Consider the following 19,982-nt stretch of genomic DNA (forward strand, 5'->3'; position numbering starts at 1 on the left):
GTTACAATTGTTTAGTCTTGAGAAGAGACGTTTAAGGGGGGATATGATAAACGTATATAAGTATATAAATGGCCTATACAAAAAATTTGGAGAAAAACTGTTCCAGGTTAAACCCCCCCCAAAGCACGAGGGGGCACTCCCTCCATCTGGAGAAGAAAAGGTTTAGTCTAAAGGGGCGACACGCCTTCTTTATCGTGAGGACTGTGAATTTATGGAACGGTCTACCTCAGGAACTGGTCACAGCAGGAACAATTAACAGCTTTAAAACAGGGTTAGATACATTCCTGGAACAAAATAACATTAATGCTTATGCAGAATTATAAAACTACATCCCTTCCCCTTATCCCCTTACACCCTTCACTTCAATTCCCTGGTTGGACTTGATGGACGTATGTCTTTTTTCAACCATACTAACTATGTAACTATAAAATCGGATCTCGCAGGACACCAACAATTAAACCAACAATAAGGAATTCAATATCTACTTGGGATCTAGACACTGTATTAGAAGGTTTGAATATCTATCTATCCCTTTGAACCTCTATTAAAATCTATATTCCTAGTTGATATTACAAAGTAGGAGGGAAAGTTAACTTAAGGCCCCTCCATAAGAAGTTTGTATTTAAGGGTCCTGGATAATCATATATTTTTTTCATTGGATCCTTCTTTCCTACCTAAAGTCGCTTCAGACTTTTATAGATCACAAGACCTAATTTTACCATCATTTTGTGACAACCCAAAAAAAAACAGAAGAAGAAAAGTTTCATACTCTAGATTTGTTGATAGGTGGGGACAATGCTCAGGGGGCGGGGCTATAGCTCAAAGACAAGATCCAGCCACACCTCCTAAGACAGCAAAGGATGATGCAATTTCATGTGAGAGGGGGAGTAGCCAGGGAGCTAATGAGACAACACCACACAGACAATGACAGGACTACACAACATCCTGTCGGGTATTTTAAGCAAAAACACGCTGAAGTCAGTACAAATTGTGACAACACTGTATTAGTATGTTGTATGTCTCAGGGTGAAAGTTTTATTGAATTATGATTTTCTGATACCAAAATACCCTGTAAACGCTACTGCAATTTTTGATGCAGTTTTTTTTTTTTTTTTTTTTTTTGAGCCGAAGCCAAAATTGGATTCAAAATGAATAGGAATGATAAAATAAGGGAATATGTTTCGCTTTCCTGCTAAAGTACTATGTTTAAAACCACCTTTAATGCAATTGCCAGGGACATATATTGGGGAACACTTGGCATTTTTTTTTTTTTTTTTGCAACATATGAACTTAGCCATATACTATAACCCCATGATTGACACATACATTAACTGAAACTAAACAGTCCATTATTGCATAAAAAAGCATATGAAAGATATGAAAGACTAAGCCATGGAATGACCACCCCTGTCATCACAATACACAAACAAGGCAGCAACTTGTGTTTTGCCCGAAAATTTAAAAACATTGGAATTGGCTGGGTCAGAACACTTCATCAAAGAAAGGCTTGGTTGATATGTCCAACCTGGGATGGCTGGGTCACACTTTGGTACTGTACTGAATCACAAGCTGGTACTTTAATCATCCTGTAAAATAAATATAGAAACATTAGACAAGAGGCATTACAGTTTATGCAAAGCATCATGTAGCTGAACAAAAATAAAAATAAAGTAGAGTTTAAATGTTCATATTGCAGTAGGTCTTTTAATAGACTCTTCAGATTTTATTCTCCCAGGACCCCTTTTGGCACAACCATTATATCAATAAACAGACATTTAGTGTTACAAATAATGTAGGGGTGCCCCTACAATTTTTCGATATCCATAATCCAGTGTGTGGGGTATGCATGAGACTTGTTGTACTGGGTCATCTATCAAATAGAACACACCAGCCTTTTTGCATTTTTCCTATGAAGGCAATGAGTGTTGCCCACCTTTTGCAACAGCTATGAAACTCCAAGCTGGAGCTGTCTTTCCTAAATACAAATAAGGGTACATTCACAGGGGCATAAAACACACTGTTTTGGATGCAAAAAACAAACTACGGTACCACTGCCCAAAACTCCGCTCTCACCGACTTTAATGAGAGCAGAGAAACATACTGAAAATAAGTAGCAGGTCACTCCTTTTTGTGCAGTTCAGCGCTGAAGCTCCTATTTTTAAATAGGGATCAATTTATGTGGGTGGGCAGGGAACTAAAAATGTAGCCGACAACAATACAAATTTAGAAAGGGGCCATTTAAATGTAAAAATAATATATTTGTTATAATTAATTTTGTTAAACTTTGTATTAATAATGTATTTTAATAATGGGTTGAATAAAGTGTGTGTTTTTCACTTTTTAATTTTTTTTACATTTTTTAAGTAAGTACTACTACTCCCAGCATGGAACACACTGTTCCATGATGGGAGTAGTAGCACATGTACTAATTGACAGATCGCCCCGGGTGTCACTCTGACACACGTTGTGATCCTCCTGAATAATGTATAGATGTGGGCAGGTGGACGGCCGCTCTTCTATGGTCCCCTGCATTGTGTATATATACAGGGTGGGCCATTTATATGGATACACCTTAATAAAATGGGAATGGTTGGTGATATTAACTTCCTCTTTGTGGCACATTAGTATATGTGAGGGGGGAAACTTTTCAAGATGGGTGGTGACCATGGTGGCCATTTTGAAGTCGGACATTTTGAATCCAACTTTTTAGTGTTAGCCCCAAAAACAGCTAGCGCTAATCCCCAATTATTACCCCGGTATCCACCTCCACAGGGGTTCCGGGAAGAACCGGTACCAACAGGCCATGAGCATAAAAAATGGCGCTCCTGGGCCTAGGCGGTAACAGGCTGGCGTTATTTAGGCTGGGAAGGGCCAGTAACAATGGTCCTCGCCCACCCTGGTAACGTTAGGCTGTTGCTGCTTGGTTGGTATCTGGCCGAGAATAAAAATACGGGGAACCCTATGCGTTTGTTTTTTTCTCATAAATAAATAAAGTAAAAAATCGCATCGGGTTCCCCATATTTTTATTCTCCGCCAGATACCAACCAAGCAGCAACAGCCTGACGTTACCAGGGTGGGCGAGGACTATTGTTACTGGCCCTCCCCAGCCTATATAACGCCAGCCTGTTACCGCCTAGGCCCAGGAGCGCCATTTTTGATGCTCTGTGCCTGTTGATACCGGCTCTTCCCGGAACCCCTGTGGAGGTGGGTACCAGGGTAATAATTGGGGGTTAGCGCTAGCTGTTTTTGGTGATGAAGCGGAACTTCAGCGAAACGCGTTGCATTGTGGGAATAAAGAATCCTTACTTTTATCCTGGTCTCAGCGCTTCCATTACTCTGCTGGTGTTTGGTGGACTTCTGGTTTTATCGTTATGTCAGAGGTGAAGTACACTCAACAGCCTGTCTCTCAACATCATAGTGGTTGTGCTAAAAGGAGTCCCAGGATAAAAAAGTGTAGGGAAAGAACTTGGAGACTCTATAAAAAACACTTTTGTGCAGTTTTTAAATTCTGGTTGCTACGGGCAATAATCATTTTTTGTTCACATGGCATCATTTTCGAGGATCTGTGATGGATGTCAACAAACCCTAACAGATTCCCATGATTTATAATGGGGTTTGCCATATTTCCATTGGTTTTACCACGAAGCACCTCACAGAAGACTACACTACTGCTTATTAAATTGCTTAGTATAAAGGCTATGTACAGGCTGTATTACACCTCTATTTTGTATGGAGTTAAAGACGGACTTCAATCATACAGCAACTTCATATGAACAAAAGATTGTTCAGTCAGATACTGTATGTGCAAAAGTATTTTCCCTGAGAATGAATATATTTATTAATATATACATATACACACACATTCTATTAAGTTATATTAGAGTCATATTAGGATAATAATGAGCTTTTTACTTGACAAGGAATGCTTTTAATACAGCAAAACCTCTAAAAGGGACTAGCAGACAACCGATACAATTTACATTATATAAAAAATGTTTAAATAATGTGCTATTGTAATATAAGTACATTCATACCCATTCATCATCTTCAGCTCCATCACCTTGACCACGGGCCTCAGGCGCAGGTTCAGCACTGAGAGATTTATTGGCCATTATGTTGTCTGTCCAGGAAGCTCCAGTCTGAGCATCTCCAGCAAAATTACATTTTGTCACTGATCCAGCATCAATTTTTGCCAAGGAAACTAAAGGATAAAAAGAAATATTACTTGAGGCCTGTATCGGCAGTACTGGGAAGTACAACACTGCCATAAAAAACAAAGAACAACAAAACATTTGGCAACAATCTGCCTCAATGGGAAAGGCCAGATTTTCCATTAGTCGTAAGTGGGACCTGCTGAAAGAGAAATAAGGCACAAGAGAAATGGAGAATAGCCTACATTTCTTACCCAAACAGGAAATTGCAGACTCTTTATAGTATTTTAAATGAAAAGTTATAAATTCATGTGATTACAGCAGCCTCTGCAGTGTGAAAGGGGATTTACCATAGAATACCACAGAAGAGGATGCGGTACAAAGTATAATTTAAGCTAGGAAGCTTGTAAAAACACACCAGGGACACAAGGCTCCAGAGATGTACTGCATATGAGGACTTATAAGCACTTAACCCCTTAAGGACTTAGCCCATTTGGAACTTAAGGACTCATACAATTTTATTTTTGCGTTTTCGTTTTTTCCTCCTCCCCTTCAAAAAATCATAACTCTTTTATATTTTCATCCACAGACTAGTATGAGTGCTTGTTTTTTGCGCGACCAGTTGTCCGTTGTAATGCCACCACTCACTTTATCATTAAATGTATGGCGCAACAAAAAAAATATACTATTTGTGTGGGGAAATTAAAAAGAAAACCGCAATTCTGCAAGTTTTGGAAGGTTTTCTTTTCACGCCGTACAATTTATGGTAAAAATGACATGTGTTTTTTATTCTCTGGGTCAATACGATTAAAATGATACCCATGATTATACACTTTTCTATTACTGTTGCGCTCAAACTTTTTAACCAAATTTGTTCGTTTAAAATCCCCCTATTTTGAAGACCTATAACTTTTTCATTTTTCTCTATAAGCTGTGGTATGAGGGCTCATTTTTTGCGCCGTGATCTGTACTTTTTATTAATACCATATTTACTTATACAAAACTTTTATTAAATTTTTTATTTTTTTTGGGAATAAAAGGTTATAAAAAAGCATCTATTTTGGATTTTTTTTTTTTTTTACGTTCACGCCGTTCACCGTACGGGATCATTTACATTTTATTTTAATAGTTCGGATATTTACGCACGCGGCGATACCAAATATGTATATAAAATAAATTATTTTTTTTACACTTTGGGGGTAAAATAGGGAAAATGGGACAATTTACATTTTTATTGGGGGAGGTTTTTTTTATTTGGGGATGCCGTGATCGGTATTGATCATGGCATCTGAGGGGTTAATGGCGGACATACGCGGGATCGAGGGGTGTCCACCATTACCGGCGGGTCCATGGCTGCGATCAACAGCCGGGACCTGCTGCGCATGGTGCCGGCATCGCTCCGATGCCCGTGGTTATACTCAGGACGTAAATGTACGTCCTGATGTGTTAAGTACCACGTCACCAGGACGTACATTTACGTCCTGTGTCGTTAAAGGGGTACTCCGGTGGAAACGTTTTTTTTTTTTTTTTATTACCTTGTGCCAGAAAGTTAAACAGATTTGTAAATTAATTCTATTAAAAATTCTTAATCCTTCCAGTACCTATTAGCAGCTGTATACTACAGAGGAAATTCTTTTCTTTTTGGATTTCTTTTCTGTCACGACCACATTGCTCTCTGCTGACACCTCTGTCCATGTCAGGAACTGTCCAGAGCAGCATATGTTTGCTATGGGGATTTTCTCCCGCTCTGGACAGTTCCTGACATGGACAGAGGTGTCAGCAAAGAGCACTGTGGTCTGAAAGACAAACAGAAAATAATTTCCTCTATAGTATACAGCGACTAATAAGTACTGTAAGGATTAAGATTTTTTAATAGAAGTAATTTACAAATCTGTTTAACTTTTTGGCACCAGTTGAAAAAAATAATAATAATAATAATCATTTCCACCAGAGTACCCCTTTAAGTTTTTATTTTTCACTGGCGGTACATTTTAGGAATATAACATTCAGAACACTGTCATAGTTGCATGTTAAGGGTAGGTACACTCAAAGGCTCCAGGTATGTACAACATGTGGAGGTATGTACAACACTGTGGAGCCACCATACCAGAATACCACTACATGTTTGTTGCAGTGGATTGGTTCGAACTAAAAAGTCTGTCGGTATGTTACACCATCATTTTTGGGTTTGGCTACACAGCTAAATGGCTTGCAGTGAATATGGTTGCAGTGCGACCTGAAATGTGGCCATGACATGACAGTACTTCATATCTGCTGAATTTCAATGCAACCACATTCAATAATGTGCTTAACCCCTTAAGGACCGGGGTTTTTTCCGTTTTTGCATTTTCGTTTTTTGCTCCTTGCCTTTAAAAAATCATAACTCTTTCAATTTTGCACCTAAAAATCCATATGATGGCTTATTTTTTGCACCACCAATTCTACTTTGTAATGACGTCAGTCATTGTGCCCAAAAATCTACGGTGAAACGGGAAAAAAAATCATTGTGAGACAAAATTGAAAAAAAAAACGCCATTTTGTAACTTTTGGGGGCTTCCGTTTCTACGTAGTACATTTCTCGGTAAAAATGACACCTTACCTTTATTCTGTAGGTCCATATGATTAAAATGATACCCTACTTATACAGGTTTGAATTTGTCGCACTTCTGGAAAAAATCATAACTTCATGCAGAAAAATGTATACGTTTAAAATTGTCATCTTCTGACCCCTATAACTTTTTTATTTTTCCGTGTATGGGGCGGTATGAGGGCTCATTTTTTGCGCCGTGATCTGAAGTTTTTAACGGTACCATTTTTGCATTGATAGGACTTATTGATCGCTTTTTATTCATTTTTTCATGATATAAAAAGTGACCAAAAATGCACTATTTTGGACTTTGGAATTTTTTTGCGCGCACACCATTGACCGTGCGGTTTAATTAACGATATATTTTTATAATTCGGACATTTCCGCACGCGGCGATACCATTTATGTTTATTTTTATTTACACTGTGTTTTTTCTTTTATGGGAAAAGGGGGGTGATTCAAACTTTTAATAGGGAAGGGGTTAAATGATGTTTATTCACTTTTTTTTGTACTTTTTTTTTGCAGTGTTATAGGTCCCATAGGGACCTATAACACTGCACACACTGATCTTTTACATTGATCACTGGTTTCTCATAAGAAACCAGTGATCGATGATTCTGCCGCTTGACTGCTCATGCCTGGATCTCAGGCACTGAGCTGTCATTCGGCGATCGGACAGCGAGGAGGCAGGTAGGGGCCCTCCCGCTGTCCTGTCAGCTGTTCGGGATGCCGCGATTTCACCGCGGCTATCCCGAACAGCCCACTGAGCTAGCCGGCATGCTTTCGGTTTCACTTTAGACGCGGCGTTCAACTTTTTGCCGCGCGCTATTAGCCACGGGTCCCGGCCGTTGTTAGAGGCCGGGCCCGAACCGCTATGACGCGGGGCCACGCCGTGGCCCCGCGTTATAGATCGGGAGTGGACACATGACGTTCCAGTACGTCATGTGTCCTTAAGGGGTTAATGCTTAATGTCACTACCAAAGCTTTTGTGTGGACCAAACGTCCTAGGCCCAGATTTATCAAATTGTGTGAGAGGAAAACTGGAGAGATTTTACCACAGCAACCAATCACAGCTCAGCTTTCACTTTACCACAGCTTGTTAAGAGAGTAAAGCTGATCAGTTTGATCAGTCTGGGCCATGGGGTTTTGCATCACAAGCTTGAAGTTAGTCCCCAAATATGCTTTCAACCTGACAGAGAGATTCTGAGATGCTGTTGGGAAGAGTTTCTACATATTTTATATAATTAAAGAAACAATCTTACATATAAATGGTCCATCTCCCAGTGTTTTCACTCTTAATTGTTCACCAAACTCCAGTTCCGTTTTCTCCATTTCAGCTTCTGGCAGCCAAAATGCAACACAGTCCTTGGGGGTAAACCTTAGACTGATTTTCATCAACTCTTCCTTGTTAACCAGACGTTTCAGCTCCTCTGGTTGGAGTCTGTCTGTTTCACCTTTCTCTTCCACCTCTGGTAAAGAGCATATAGTTATTTATGTAAACCATTGGGATACCTGATATTTCAGTATACATAAAAACTTAAAGTACAGTCGTGAATTAGCTTTTTTTACTGCTTAAGACACATGTAATATAGCATTACTTTAAAGGGGTACTCCGGCCCTGAGACTTCTTATCCCCTATCCAAAGGATAGGGGATAAGATGTCCCGCCGCTGGGGACCCCCGCAATCTTGTATTCACCACCCACCTGTTTGAGCTGCACGCTGCGGTGCCAGCTCACAAACAACCGGGTGGCGACCACAAGGCCGGAGTATCGTGACATCACGCCCCGCCCCCGCTATGCAAGTCTATGGGAGCAGGAGTGACAGCAGTCACGACCCCTGCCATAGACTTGCATGGCGGGGGAGGGGGGGGGTTACGTCACACTAGGGCGGAGTCACGAGACTCCGGCCCCGTGGTCGCCACCTGGCTGTTTGTGAGCTGGGACCGCGGCGTGCAGCTCAAACAGGTGGGTGGCGAATACAAGATTGCGGGGGATAGGGGATTAGATGTCTCAGGGCCGGAGTACCCCTTTAAATGCTTGCTGCAGTTCGAATGTTAGGGATAGAGCTGAGATCTTAACCATCAAAATGATAAACACAGAGCCGACCTGAAATAATCTGGACTTTACAACATCTTTACAGCCGGATCTATGTTATCATATTGTAACCTGGTCTTTTTAATATGTAATGACCCTGTTTATTATTCTAAGTACTTTTATTTTCTTATTCTCAAATATCTGTTTTAAAGAAAAAAAATTTAATAAAAAAACAAAATGATAAACACAATTTTTTTCTTTTTAAAACTGTATAAGTGCTTGCACATATAATGGAATATTTTCGTGTACAGCGGGTGCTGCCATAATGAATCTGTGCTATAAACACGTGGACATGCCCTTTCCCCACTGACAGCAATGCAGTTCTACACAGTATTCTGCCAAAAGGATATTCATTCTTTCATTTTTTTGGAAATTTCACTGCAGAAATTCAGCAGTGTGCACAGTTGAAGACAATGGAAATCTTCTGCACAAGACTCTCCATCTGGGCATGGGCCCTATGGGTATGTTCACTCTGAGGAAATTTAGCAAAGAAGTTCCTAAGTGTATCCACAATGTTCTAAAATGGTCTGGATAATTTGCCGCAGACATGAGCGCCGTCCGTTGACAAATAAGACTTTTCCGGTTTTCAATCTTTATGTAAATTTTTCTGCCAGAATCCATTTCCCTGTCGGAAGTTCCATTGTGGATCTTCCAATGTGAGAACTGTGCATTAAAACTCCCACTGAAATCAAATTCCATGTAAAAATTCTACGGTTTCTACAGTTCTGGTGATTCTCTGAGGATATGTGCAAATAGCCAAAAGTGGCATAAACGAAATCTGCTGATCCTGATCTTTTATTCATAGAAGGTGTTGTATGTCTCGGGGTTTGCTAAACATGCATTTTTTTCCATCTTTTTTTCATTGCTAATTTCATTACTGAATGTTAAATGAAGTAACTTTCTAAAAAGTCTTTATTAAAAATGTCCTACCATTTAGCTGCTATACAGAGAAAGATAAGTCTGTCACAGGGCAAGGGGGGTGGGGGTGTTAATCCAGACCAGGTCATATAGGAAGAGAGAAACCGTGGAGGACAGGCCAGCTCACAAAGGCTGGAAAGAGAGGGAAGAGCATGTACAAAGCAATCGTATAGGCTGTGTACGACTACAAAGATAAAATAGAGCTCGTACGGTACACTGTAATTGCTGTAGCATTTTTAATACTTACCTATAGAAAAATGCAAGTTCAAAGCAAGAACATAAAAAGATTTGTTCTCCAAAAGGTGTTCATCACCTTTCAGTGGGCTTTCTACTTTTCAGTTTGACGCTTCAAAAATAAATAAATAAAAAGGCCGTCTTTCAAATATCTTTAAAAAAGTCTAGGTATAGTTTTGGAATCTTTAAATGAGCACTGTCAGATTAAAAATGTTTTTAAATGTTGTACATCTTGGCAAAACATTAACCTTTCTAATATACTTCATAAGAAGATTTAGAATTTAGAAATGATGACTTATAAAAATCACACCACTAGGGGGTCCCCATACCATTCAGAACATAATCCTGTCCAATTGTAGTATCATCTTTGTCCAAGCTGTGGCACAGGCATGGACAAAGTCCAAAAGGGAGGATGGGACTAACACTTACTCCTGTCCTATCAGACTGCAGCATGAAAACAGAGAGGAAGGGGTTACAGAGCAGCCTACAGTGATTGAATGAAGAGACCCAGCACAGAAGAGCAGACTCAGGGAGGAAGATGAGTTGTGGAGAGTGAGATACACCCCTCCAAAGCACAGGTGGGATATGACAGGTACTCTTTAAGAGGTTTTCTGATAACAATAAATATTTGTATCATTACAGTTATGTTTACTATGTTTCTTGAGGTCACTTGTTCTTCTCTTCCTCTATATATTTTTTTGATTTACAAATAACAGAAATTAAAAGGGTGGAAAAGTTTTTTTTTTTTTTTTTAGATCAACTGGTGCCAGAAAGTTAAACAGATTTGTAAATTACTTCTATTAAAAATTTTAATCCTTCCGGTACTTATTAGCTGCAGAATACTACAAAGGAAATTCTTTTCTTTTTGGAACGCAGAACTCTCTGTTGACATCACGAGCACAGTGCTCTCTGCTGACATCTCTATCCATTTTATGAACTGTCCAGAGCAGCATATGTTTGCTATGGGGATTTTCTCCTACTTAAAATGGACAGAGATGTCTGCAGAGAGCACTGTGCTCGTGATGTCAGCAGAGAGCTCTGTGTTCCAAAAAGAAAAGTACTGGAAGGATTAAGCTAATAAGCTAATAAGTACTGGAAATAAGTACTGGAAGGATTAAGATTTTTTAATAGAAGTAATTTACAAATCTGTTTAACTTTCTGCTAGAGATAAGCGAACTTACAGTAAATTCGATTCGTCACTAACTTCTCGGATCGGCAGTTGATGACTTTTCCTGCATAAATTAGTTCAGCTTTCCGGTGCTCCGGTGGGCTGCAAAAGGTGGATACAGTCGTAGGAAAGAGTCTCCTAGGACTGTATCCACTTTTTCCAGCCCACGGGAGCACCTGAAAGCTGAACTAATTTATGCAGGACAAGTCATCCACTGCCGAGCCGAGAAGTTAGTGACTAATCGAATTTACTGTAAGTTTGCTCATCTCTACTTTCTGCCACAAGTCGATAAAAAAAAAAAAAAAAAAAAGTTTTCCACCGGAGTACCCCTTTAATAGGGAAAGTAGTTACATTTCATTTCTCTAAAGTGCTAAAAAATATATAAATATAATACCTACTGTAAGAAGACAGAAGAAAGCCAGTATTCACCTTCTTAGTGTCACTAAAATTAGGCTCAATTTCATTTCCTTTACTGTCAAACTTCCTCCGATGTATTCTGTTTGGCCTCATGTAGAGAATATACCATCGTTCCTAGGATACCACAAGGCAAGAAAAAAAGGCAGTGGTATAAAACACACGCACATAAAAAAAGAGATATCACAGGAGAGTTATTTGAAGATTGAAGATAATGTCAGGAGGGGATCATAAAGCAAATGGAAGTAGAAGGAAAGAGTCTACTGTTTTTTTTTTTTTTTATTCCACTCTTAGATTTGGCTTTTAAAATTGCATCCGAATGGCACGTGTGAAAACACCCTGAAGAAGCACAAAAGAAAGACAGCCTGAATCCTGGCCGATTATTGGAGGGGAGACAAAATCCTTATTTCCATCTTTCAAATGAAGATAACATTTGTTAGAAGCGCACAGACATTTGTACTGTCATCTACACTGCCATCTGAAATCTGTAACTTTATCATTCAAACTAAAAAAAAGATTGCAAGCTCCAGTTTTAATAATATGTCGATGGCGTAAAGTGGAGCTGCAGTCGGCTAGAACAGTCCAAAAAGAGATCTGAGATCTGATTTCACTTGTCAGAACGATCATCACGCTACTTCTTTTCCCAATCTCTGGGCCTGTATTTTATCGCAGAACACAGACTAAACTTCCCCGCTCCACTTAAATCATCTATACTGTGGTGTGATCTCAGTCTGACTCACATCCTGCAGGCTCAAGATTAATACATATAGAAATAACATAAAAATAAAGGCTAAAACAAACAGAAAAACAATAAAAGGAACACGCCAGAGCGAACACCAGGAAACTGACAAGTGATTGCTTGTAAGAAGTGGAATTGATCTTCCCAGCTCAGCCTCATCGTATTCACCATGCCTTCAACAAACCCATGTAGATGTAATTGTACAGCTAAAGATCGATAAAACACACTGCCGGCTAACTGCAGGACATCGGGAATATAAAAGAGAACTATTTGGGTAAATCTAGCCTCCTCAGTACAATCTATAAACCTTATTTCTGTCCCTATTAATCAATATTCCAGCAGAAGTCACCACTATTCATAGAAGTTTGCTACAAACTATTACAAGATTGTGAACCTTAAGAAAAAAAACACAAAAAAAACACTCGTAGACAAAAAGTACCGTTTTTTTCACCCTATAGGACGCACCGGCGTATAAGACGCACCCAATTTATAGGTGCAAAATCTAAAAAAATAAAGATTTTGAACCCAATAGTGGTCTTCAACCTGCGGACCTCCAGATGTTGCAAAACTACAACTCCCAGCATGCCCGGACAGCCGTTGGCTGTCCGGGCATGCTGGGAGTTGTAGTTTTGCAACATCTGGAGGTCTTCAGATTGAAGACCACTGCATAGGAGGTAATACTCACGTGTCCCCGCCGCTCCGGACCCGTCACCGCTGCCCTGGATGTCGCTCCATCGCTGTCGCCGTGTCCCCGTCGCTCCGGAACGTCTCTGCTGCCAGACGGGTATCCTCGCTCTCCGTTGTTACGCACGCCGACGCACGTACGCGATGACGAGGAAGGAGAGCGCCGGCATACAGGGGATCCCTGAACAGAGAAGACACCGAGGAGGCAGGTAAGGTCCCTCCCGGTGTCCTTTAAGCACTAATCTGGCTATTCAGTCGGGCTGTTCGGGACCGCCGCGGTGAAATCGCGGCGGTCCCGACCAGCCCGACTGAACAGCCGGGTTAGTGTCGCTTTCCCTTCAGACGCGGCGGTCAGCTTTGAACGCCACGTCTGAAGGGTTAATACAGGGCATCACCGCAATCGGTGATGTCCTGTATTAGCTGCGGGTCCCGGCCGTTGATGGCCGCAGGGACCGCCGCGATAGGTGTGTATTCGCCGTATAAGGCGCACCGACTTTTTCCCCCCCAGTTTTGGGGAAGAAAAAGTGTGTCTTATACGGCGAAAAATACGGTATATGAAAAAAAATCAATGCATTCTTAAGAAAAAAGAACTTGCCTTCTGTACTGCAGGCTGGCGGCCATTTTTTCTTCAGCCTACTGTATTTAACAGATCTGTACTGAAATGCACAATCTTCTATAAGATTCTATAACTTCCAAAAAAGAGGAAGTCTTTGTCACACTAAATTTCCTCATTAATTTTTTTAAATTTTATTTTTATTTTTTAAACACCCCAAAAACAATGCCACTAATGCTGCACAGCGTTTTATTATGGTGGAAAAAATGCTGCAGCCAGATGTTAAATCAAAGGGATTTATGAAAAGCCAAATCCGCTTGGTGTTTAGCACCATGTGGGTTAAGCATTTGTGTTTTAAAAAAAAAAAAATAATCCCCATGTCTTCAATTACAATCCTTGGGTCACATGATGAAAGATTTCCATGACTTGTCAGTAAGTTGGGACTTAGGGACAGGGCAGCTTTTTCGCACCAAGAACGCACCAAGTCTCTTTTCTTTAACCCTGCGAAGTTCACCCCCTGGCCTGCTGTTCCATCCAACATTTTCACTTCACAGACCAGCATTTCCCAACCAGTGTGTCTCCTGCAGTTTCAAAACTACAACTCCCAGCATGCCTGGAAAGCCTTTGTCTATCTGGGCATTCTAGGAGTTGTAGTTTTGCTACAGCTGGAGGCACCCTGATTAGGAAACACTGTCATTCACTTATGCAGTGAAAGGGTTGGGTTTGAGTGATAGCCAGGCGCAATTTAAACTTTAACATCTCTTTTTTTATATAGAAATCATGCCTTATAATATGCGCTCTGTACTCTGTGCTCACTCCTGTCCTATCAGACTCGAGCATGAAAATAGAGGAGGGGGTTACAGAGCAGCCTGAGTGATTGGATGTAGAGACCCAGCACTGCAGGAAGTGAATGCATAATGAGTGTGGGCGGGCTCAGTGCTGGCCTCAGATATGCTTCTTCCTGAGCAATGGATGTCAGAAAGAGTAAGCGGCAGAACAGAGGGATTTGTGGGCTAAACACAGAAGCTATGACCTAGTGAGTAACATACAGAAGCATTATTTTATATTATTTATGATATACCAGGTACGCTTTAATCTGATATCAGTACAGGCCTAATAAATGTCTAACTCACCTTCTTCCCTTTGACGTCTGTGATAGTATGGCGAGAGTAATCCACTAGTGTCCCTTCCAAAAGAATGCCTGGTCCACTGTAAAAACAAAATATACAATGTGATAAAAGGCAGACATTGAATCGGATGGACCTTGGTCCCCTGGATTAACACAAGACAAATCCTGAGGACAGAAACAAAACAGGAGAGCAAAGGAAGCATAAGGTCATGTTCACACGGAGGAATTTTCACAATTCCACAGAAATTCTGTTCAGCAAAGCTTGCTAAAAGGAATTGCAAAATTCCACTGGAATTTCTGTGTTCTCCGAGCACAGAATTTTGCCGAAAATCAAGCTCCATTAATTTTAATGGGATTTCACCACAGAATTCCGCTAAATATAAGACTGGTGTTCTAGCCCGCTGTGGAAATTCTGCGGCCTGAATGGGACTGCAGAATCACAATAAAAGCAATATGCAGTAAATTATGGCGGAATTTCCAGCAGAATCCTTTGGCGCAATTCCGCACGGAAATTCCACCGTGTGAACATACCCTAAGGTATCGCCAGAGTATAAATATTGATGTGTGCCAAGGGCTGCATTGTGTGAACCTCAATGGTGCTTATCAGCCTCTTCTATTGTCTTAGCAAATTGGTAGCAGCAGTCCACCAGCCTGCTTTAAGGGGTTCTCCAGTGGAAAAACATTTTTTAATCAGCTGGTGCAAGAAAGTTTAACAGATTTGTAAATTATTTCTATTTAAAAATCTTAATCCTTCCAGTACTTATCAGCTGCTGTATGCTCTTTTCTTTTTGAATTTCCTTTCTGTATGACTACAGTGCTCTCTACTGACACCTCTGTCCATGTCAGGAACTGCCTACAGGGGTGAGGAAATAAAAAAAAAAAAAAAACTACTTGTCCAAGTGGAACACAATCTTAAGTGGAACACAATCTACTTGTCCCTCAAGAAAATCCATGATAAAATAAAATAATTTCAACCAAAATAGTGTCTTTATTAGTTTCTGCACTTTTGTTTTTTCCTCCTCGTCCTGTAACAGCCATAACTCTTATTTTTCCATCTACAGACCCATATGAGGCTTGTTTTTTGCGGTGAAGTATACTTTGTAATGACGCCTTTCATTTTTCCATAACTTATGCTCTGAAACAAAAAATAATAATTTTGTGAGGTGAAAATGAAAAAAATGCAAATTTTGAGGTTTTCTTTTTTTTGTCATTCACCTTGTGGTCAAACTTACATATTATTTTGATACTTTACGTAGGCCTGATTACAATACCAAATTTTTGCTTCCGTCACGTTATAATAATATATATATTTGTTTTACTTTAATTTAAAAAAGAAAATCCCTGCCCCTATAATATTTTTTTTTTCCGTATACTGGGCTGTATGAGGGCTAATTTTTTGGGCCGTAATATGCTGTTTGTATCAGTACCATTTTGGCATTGATCAGACTTTTTGAACACTTTTTTACTTGATTTTTTTATGGGATATTATGTTATAAACATAAAAAAGCTATTCTGTGATTTGGTATTTTTTTTACGTTAACGCCATTTACTGTACAGGATATAAAATGTTATTTTTTATTAGTTCAGTCAATTATGCACGCGCCAATGCCAAATATGTTTATTTTTATTATGTTTACATATTTTTATATGGAAAAGGGGGCAATTTGAACTTTTAGGTTACATTCACACGGGCGGATTTATTTGCGGGTTTCCCGTTGCGTATTTGAAAGGGGGCAGGCTCTTCTCAGCTGTCCGCAGCAGATTTTCTGAGGAGGAATTTTCCGAGGCAGAATTTACGCTGCGGAAAATCCGCCGAAAGCCTCATTGAAGTCAGAAGGGTCTGCGGTGGATTTTCCGCAGTGGAAATTCCACCGCGGACAACGGAGAAGAGACTGCCCCCTTTCAAATATGCAGCGAGTAACCTGCAAATAAATCCGCCCGTGTGAACGTACCTCTAATATAGAAGGGGTCAATGGGTGTTTTTAAACTTTTATTAATTTTTTTTTTAAATACACTTTTTTAGGAGGAATCATTTAGATTCTTCATACAGATCAATGCAGTTCTATTGAACTCCATTTGATCTGTGTTCATTTGATTGAACCTGCTCAAGGCATGCTCAATCAAATGCAGATCTATGGGGGCAGCAATGGATGCAGAGGTAAGCTCTCCGGCTACCTCCACAGGGGATTGCCCCCCTGCGATCGCGCTGCGGGGGGGCGATCCACCCCACTAGACCACCAGGGATGGTTAAAAGATCCCTTTAGACACTGCTGTCAACTTTGACAGCGGTGATCTAAAGGGTTAATAGCCGGCCGCGGCGATCACCGCATGCCGGGCTATTTGCGGCGGCCCCCGGCAACTGAAATCAGCCGGGGGCCGCCGAGTATTGAGCGGGCTCGAGTCAGGAGCTCAATCCATACACCCTGAGCGCCAGTGTGAGGGGCAGACTTGCATCCCATACAAGTCTGCATCAGCTCCCGCACCTCACACCGGCATTATGAAAAAAATTAAATTAAAATAAAAAGGGGAAGTCTGTCCGGCCCTGCTTGCCCGATACAGGGCTAAATCTATTAAGAATTCACCTGCCCGGTGCCGGAAACTACATGTCCCGGGCGTCAGGCGATAGGATTTCCACATCCCTGGTCTAGAGCAGGAGCAAATCACCATAGCAAACCTCTCCTGCTCTGGACAGTTCCTGAAAAGGTGTCAGCAGAGAGCAATGTGGACAGACAGAAAATAAATTAAAAAAGAAAAGAACTTCCTCTGGAGCATTCAGCAGCTGATAAGTACTGGAAGGATTAAGATTTTTTAGTAGTAATAATTTACAAAATCTGTTTAACTTTCTGGAACCAGTTGATTTAAAAAAATTATTTTCCACCAGACTGCTCCTTTAAAGGGGTACTTCGGTGCTTAGACATCTTATCCCCTATCCAAAGCATAGGGAATAAGATGCCTGATCGTGGGAGTCCCGCCGCTGGGGACCCCCGTGATCTTGCATGCGGCACCCCGTTTGTAATCAGTCCCCGGAGCGTGTTCGCTCCGGGTCTGATTACCGGTGATTACAGGGCGGGAGGCGTGAGACGTCACGCCTCCGCCCCCGTGTGACATCACGCTCCGCCCCTCAATGCAAGCCTACGGGAGGGGGCCTGATAGCGGCGGGACTCCCGCGATCAGGCATCTTATCCCCTATCCTGTAAGGTACTCTGGCGCCAGTAGACTTTAAAATATTAACACACCTAGCCTCCCTGACATGTTCCGCTCAGCCCAGCGTCTTCAGAGGTCTGGGCTAATGACTTTTAAAGATTTTTTGTTCTAGTATTTCTTAAAAGAGTAGTCCAGTGCTGAAAAACGTATCCCCTATCCTAAGAATAGGGGATAAGTTTCAGATTGCGGGGGGTCCGACTGCGATCTCCTGTACAGGGCCCCGGCAGCCCGCGGGAAGGGGGGTGTTGACCACCGCACGAAGCAGCAGCTGACACGACCCCTCAATAAAACTCTATGGCAAAGCCGGAGTGCTCGGAGCGGCAATCTCCGTCTCTGCCATAGCGCTGTATTGAGGGGTCGTGTCGGCCGCCGATTGGTGCGGTGTTTGACACCCGCTATCTGGCCAGCGAGCCGGGATCCCATACAGGAGATCGCGGGGGGGGTCCGACCGTTGGGGATAAGTTTTCTAGCACTGGACTACTCCTTTAATAATTATTTAATAAAAGGTAAGTTTAAGGATGGGGTAAACAAGAGGGTAGAGTGATCCCATTTCACTGGGAAACTTCAATTGTGAAACTTGAAGAAGTTCACTGAGCCGGACGCTGGATATATGTAAACCCAGCCTACGGTCTCTTTCACCCAGCGGAATTTCCATGCGGAATCAGGCAGAACATTTCAGCTTGGAAATTCCTTTGCAGCGGAGTCCCATTGTTTTCAATGGCACCATGCACACTGCTGAATTTCTGCTGCTAAAATTTCGATTTCAGTCTCCACAGAAAAAAAATGACATGTCAATTCTTCCTGGAAAATTTGTTCATAAATGCACTGCCGTCTATGGAGCCGGCGCATTTCTGAGCGTTCCTAGCGCTGTCTGCAGTATGTCCACTGGAAATTTTCCAGGCGAACATTATGCAAAAGAAACACTACATGAACATAGCCTGAGAAAGAGGCTGCACATCACCAGAAACATCAAGAAACAAGCCGGGCTAGTAGTGGCACACATTGGCTGTTTCATTACAGTTAGGCTATGTTCACATGGAAAATCTCTGTGCGGACATTCTGCAGATGCCAGCGCTAGGGCCGCTAGATGCCAATGCATTCCATGCAGAGTCCGTAGCAAGTACTGACTTGTCCATTCTTCTCTGCGGACACCGGAATTTAAATTTCCGCGCTGAGAACAAATTTGGCTTTGTGTTTCACAGCGCAGCAGAATCCCGTTCAAATCAATAGGACTCTGCTGCTACGGAATCTCTGTGCGGAATTTCTGGCATGTAAACATAGCCTTCCGTGATGCACACTTATACATATGAACGAATAAAACTCCAGTGTAAATAAACATACTGGTGTTACACAGCTGCAGCCTCATGTAATGTGAATAGCTCTTTATCAGTGTTTTCCAACCAGGGTGCCTCCAGCTGTTGTAAAACTACAACTCCCAGCATGCCCGGACAGCCAAAGGCTGTCCGGGCATGCTGGGGGTTGTAGTTTTGCAACACTGTGGTTAAGACATTCTTCAGACATTGTGGACATGTCACACATCCACTTCTGTAGTATTCTCCAACCTGGGGCTCTCCAGCTGTTTCAAAACTACAACTCCCAGCATGCTCAGAAGGATGTCAGGTGATAGGAGTTGTAGTTTAGTACCAGCTACACGTTGGGGGACGTATATTACCCCTATATAAGCCGCTCATACCTCTGGTACCCCGCCGGCAGCCAGTCCCCGGACACCCGCTCATCATGCACTGGTTTATTCTGCAGGGCACTATCGTGATAGATACGACTCATCGTGACTGCAGCTCACACAGCTCTGGCCGGAAAGAGACAGCGGTGAGAGGCCGGAGGGAGCAGTGCAGGGATGCCGGGGAGCAGAGGGGACAGAGCCCTCCTGCTATCACTCCTCTGTATACTATTCCTGCTGACGAGCAGCCCGGCTATTACTGTGTGTATGTCCGCAGTGTATATCCGCAATGTGATACATAGAGGAAATGGTAAGATAGGTCATTTGTTACATAAACCCCCCTACTGCTGAGCGCACTTGGTACGGTCTGAAGTTTTTATTTCCCCCTCCTTCCTGGGCTTAAAGCTAAAGGACTGGAAACTGAAGTGT

At 41.6% G+C, this 19,982-nt stretch overlaps 2 protein-coding genes across 5 annotated transcripts in view; one reads left to right on the forward strand and one right to left on the reverse strand.

The window, feature by feature from the left end:
• Positions 1–1,008: 1,008 nt before the first annotated feature.
• ARPIN (actin related protein 2/3 complex inhibitor) lies at positions 1,009–19,812 on the reverse strand. The gene is made up of 6 exons (XM_056572010.1): positions 19,569–19,812; positions 14,676–14,751; positions 11,551–11,683; positions 8,001–8,207; positions 4,035–4,201; positions 1,009–1,586 (listed from the first exon to the last, which is right to left on the reverse strand). The coding sequence occupies exons 1-6, from the start codon at positions 19,658–19,660 to the stop codon at positions 1,578–1,580; spliced, it is 684 nt and encodes a 227-aa protein (XP_056427985.1). The 5' UTR covers positions 19,661–19,812; the 3' UTR covers positions 1,009–1,577.
• ZNF710 (zinc finger protein 710) overlaps positions 19,755–19,982 on the forward strand; it is a 156,266-nt gene continuing 156,038 nt past the window's right edge. For all 4 annotated transcript variants that reach the window (XM_056571999.1, XM_056571990.1, XM_056572004.1 and 1 more), the window contains exon 1: positions 19,755–19,863. The gene's annotated coding sequence lies outside the window, so the exon portion shown is untranslated. The remainder of the gene's footprint in view (positions 19,864–19,982) is intronic.

Source organism: Hyla sarda, chromosome 4 (genome assembly GCF_029499605.1).
Source record: "Hyla sarda isolate aHylSar1 chromosome 4, aHylSar1.hap1, whole genome shotgun sequence".
Lineage (NCBI taxonomy): Eukaryota > Metazoa > Chordata > Amphibia > Anura > Hylidae > Hyla > Hyla sarda.

Bases quoted from the DNA above. Each gene is read 5' to 3' on its own strand.
- ARPIN (XM_056572010.1), bottom strand. From the start codon at position 19,660: ATGAGTCGTATCTATCACGATAGTGCCCTGCAGAATAAACCAGTGCAT. The intron at 8,208-11,550 runs GTAGGTATTATA...GCTCTTTACCAG, and splicing joins CTTTCTTCTGTCTTCTTACA to AGGTGGAAGAGAAAGGTGAA. The intron at 4,202-8,000 runs GTAAGATTGTTT...TTTATCCTTTAG, and splicing joins GGGAGATGGACCATTTATAT to TTTCCTTGGCAAAAATTGAT.